This window comes from Zingiber officinale, chromosome 1B (genome assembly GCF_018446385.1).
Source record: "Zingiber officinale cultivar Zhangliang chromosome 1B, Zo_v1.1, whole genome shotgun sequence".
Lineage (NCBI taxonomy): Eukaryota > Viridiplantae > Streptophyta > Magnoliopsida > Zingiberales > Zingiberaceae > Zingiber > Zingiber officinale.
The window spans coordinates 144315347-144318370 of NC_055986.1; the positions used below are offsets into that span (position 1 = coordinate 144315347).

The 3024-nt window shown below is 44.1% G+C and overlaps 1 protein-coding gene across 1 annotated transcript; it reads left to right on the forward strand.

The window, feature by feature from the left end:
- The first annotated feature begins 1053 nt into the window (after window positions 1-1053).
- LOC121983180 (gibberellin 2-beta-dioxygenase-like) lies at window positions 1054-2804 on the forward strand. The gene is made up of 3 exons (XM_042536139.1): window positions 1054-1609; window positions 1692-2037; window positions 2193-2804. Exons 1-3 carry the CDS (start codon window positions 1203-1205, stop codon window positions 2430-2432), a joined length of 993 nt encoding a protein of 330 aa, XP_042392073.1. The 5' UTR covers window positions 1054-1202; the 3' UTR covers window positions 2433-2804.
- Window positions 2805-3024: the final 220 nt, after the last annotated feature.

Sequence of the window (3024 nt, forward strand, 5' to 3'; positions counted from 1 at the left end):
AAATAGTGGAACCAAGTGACCTTTCGTGAAGAAAACAGGCCACGTCTTTCATTTCTTAGCTATTCCCAAGTACATTGCACTGTTTAATTATTTCCCAACAAATAGTTTTCTTAAGCTCAGTGAGAGAACGAAAGCTAATCTCCCCCCTAAATAGGACGAGCTGATTGGGTGAGGAACACGTCACATCACTTCGAATCAAAAGGGGTCCCTGTGGGAGTACCAAATATCTTCAATGATGGAAGGGGTTCCCATTAAAGGAATGGCACTCGTGCCATTAGCCATTTTCCATCCTCGAAGGCTTCAAATAATTGGCCAACTTGGAACAAGGACAGGAATCAATTCAATCCTTATCAGGATTCGGAATGGTACCACACAACAATGGAGGGCATCTACCTGCCCACGTCCTTTGATACAGACCTCAAGATCTCTCAAGCCATGCGAGACTGGTCAGCGACGTGTCTAATCCTGCCAGCCCGAGTGGCACTGTCAAGCCTAGATTACCTTTTTGAGGTCAAGGTTCAGCTTGACTCCAGCTCGGGACCGTGCTACTCTAGCCAACAGTTGCAACCCTGTGCTGAAGCGTGCGCTGAAAAAAAGCTCGTTGCGGTCACTCCTAATCCGAATCGCGGTTGACTGTTCGAGTTAATTAACGGGACGTGGTCTAAGTAACATACACGATATCACTCAAATGGAGACGATTTGGTTGTGTTTCTAGATGCTTGATTTCGACATAAAGTGGTGCGGCTTTCACTCTGAAATGCTAGTTCCCGTTCCTTGCAAGTATCCCGTTGATTTATTATGCTAATTCGCCAATATTCCTTAAATTAAGCATAAAGCAAGTATGCTTATTAATTAGCGTTCAAAAATAGGTTAATCTTTGGCATTTTCAAGTACACAAGACTTGTGGAACAAGAAGATTAATGCTTTTTTTCCTCTTCTTTTCTGAGCATTAGTATTTAAACGTCTGATATCATGTTGGGCTCTACTTGGTCTGGTAAGATGAAAAAGTTGAACTCGTGACTCATATTTTAATCATGGACGGCAGACCATGGTGGCGGCCATGGTATTTCAGCATCAGAAGTATGAAAATTAATGAAGAATCGACTTCTATATAAGTGGCAAAGCAAGGGGTGGGTACTTGGCAAAGCCTTACTCTGCTATCTTCCCCTGAAACAAAAGGCTTGTTCAGTTTCTAATTGGCCATGGCAGTCTTGACAAAGCCATCACTTGAGCAAGTCTCCCTCCCAACGCCGCCGCACAGACCGCGAAGCTACTTCTCCGGCCTTCCGGTCGTCGACCTGTCGGTGACGGACTCGGACGCCCTCCTCGTGAATGCCTGCGAAGAGTTTGGGTTCTTCAAGGTCACCAATCATGGAGTCCCCAAGGAGCTCATTGCCAGGCTAGAAGAAGAGGCCATCAAATTCTTCAGCCTTTCTCAGATGGAGAAGGAGCGTTATGGCCCTGCAAACCCTTTTGGTTACGGAAGCAGGACAATCGGTGGCAATGGTGATGTAGGTTGGCTGGAGTATCTCCTTTTGGAGATCAACTCCGAGTCCATTTCACATTCTTCCCTAGACTTCCTCAAAGAACCCCGTGCAAGATCTTTCTGGTATGTTATCACTATCAGTTTATTTACTTTTTTCTTTTTTTCTGTTTTGCAATATGTATTTAAGAATGAAAACTGCATGCAGCTCTGCTTTGAACGAGTACGTAGAATCAATGAGGAAGCTGGCAAGTGAGGTTTTGGAGTTGATGGCGAAAGGCTTGAGGATTGAGCCAAGGAACATCTTCAGCAAGGTGGTGATGGACGAGGAGAGCGATTCCGTGCTGAGGCTCAACCATTACCCTCCATGCCCACTGCTGCAAGGGCTGAATGGCAGCATGACTGGGCTCGGAGAGCACACTGACCCTCAGCTCATCTCAGTGCTGAGGTCAAACAACACCTCAGGGCTGGAGATCTCCTTGAGAGACGGCACCTGGGTCTCAGTCCTTCCTGATGCAGAATCCTTCTTCATCAACGTTGGTGATTCCTTGCAGGTAATAACTCCATATCAGTTATAGTCATGCACTATAAACAAGGCCCATCGGACAGGAATCAAGATTTGGCATGGATTTGCTTTGAGTTGGTGGCTTGTGAGACTGTATTCATTTCATTGGATGCCAGACGGATCAAAGTAATTTTTGTCATGCAGGTTTTGACAAATGGGAGATTCAGGAGTGTGAAACACAGGGTGGCGGCCAACGGATACGAGTCCAGAGTGTCGATGGTCTACTTTGGGGGGCCTCCTTCCGGGGAGAGGTTGGCTCCTCTGCCTCTGCTGCTGGGCGAGGGAGAGCAGAGCATGTATAGGGAATTCACATGGTGTGAGTACAAAAGGTGTGCCTACAAGAGCAGGCTGTCAGACAATAGGCTGCAGCAATTTGAGATGTGAGAAGAAAGCCATGCAAACAAGCCATTCATGTGTACCAAGGATGGCCTTGGTTTAGGATTTAACCAAAGATAGAATATTTGAGGTTTTACTTCTTTCTCTGTTTGGGTCTTTTACTTATTACAAAAATAAATTGAGTTATGGGATGATATGTATACAGATATCCCCAGAAGTGAAGTGGTCAATGCGATAATAGTGTGATTAAATAATGAATGTTAGGTTGCATGTCGATTGTGTCTGTTAGGTACGAATCAATCTTATTCGTTTTCTATTAGGTCAGGTGGAGAAATCTTATATTGTCAACTGCATCTGTATTAATTATATTATAGGTCTCCTTGCTAGGGCACTGATTGATGTGCCATGCCTGTTATTCAAGTTGTTTATCCGCATCTCATGGCCAAGTTAGAACAATGAGAATTTTACCCTCCAAGAATTGAACTCCAAGACCATCTCCAATGCACATCACCAAATTTAATGCAATCTTCACACCAAAATGGTACTATTTCAACACCAAACATTATTTTAGCTCCAACCCATCATCACCATATCACACCAAAAAAGAATATTCTTTAGAATATTCTATAATTCTTATTAA

Excerpts from the sequence above, each read along its gene's own strand:
- LOC121983180 (XM_042536139.1), top strand. The coding sequence starts at position 1,203 with ATGGCAGTCTTGACAAAGCCATCACTTGAGCAAGTCTCCCTCCCAACG. Across the intron at positions 1,610-1,691 it reads CCCCGTGCAAGATCTTTCTG|CTCTGCTTTGAACGAGTACG; the intron begins GTATGTTATCAC and ends AACTGCATGCAG. Across the intron at positions 2,038-2,192 it reads ACGTTGGTGATTCCTTGCAG|GTTTTGACAAATGGGAGATT; the intron begins GTAATAACTCCA and ends TTTGTCATGCAG.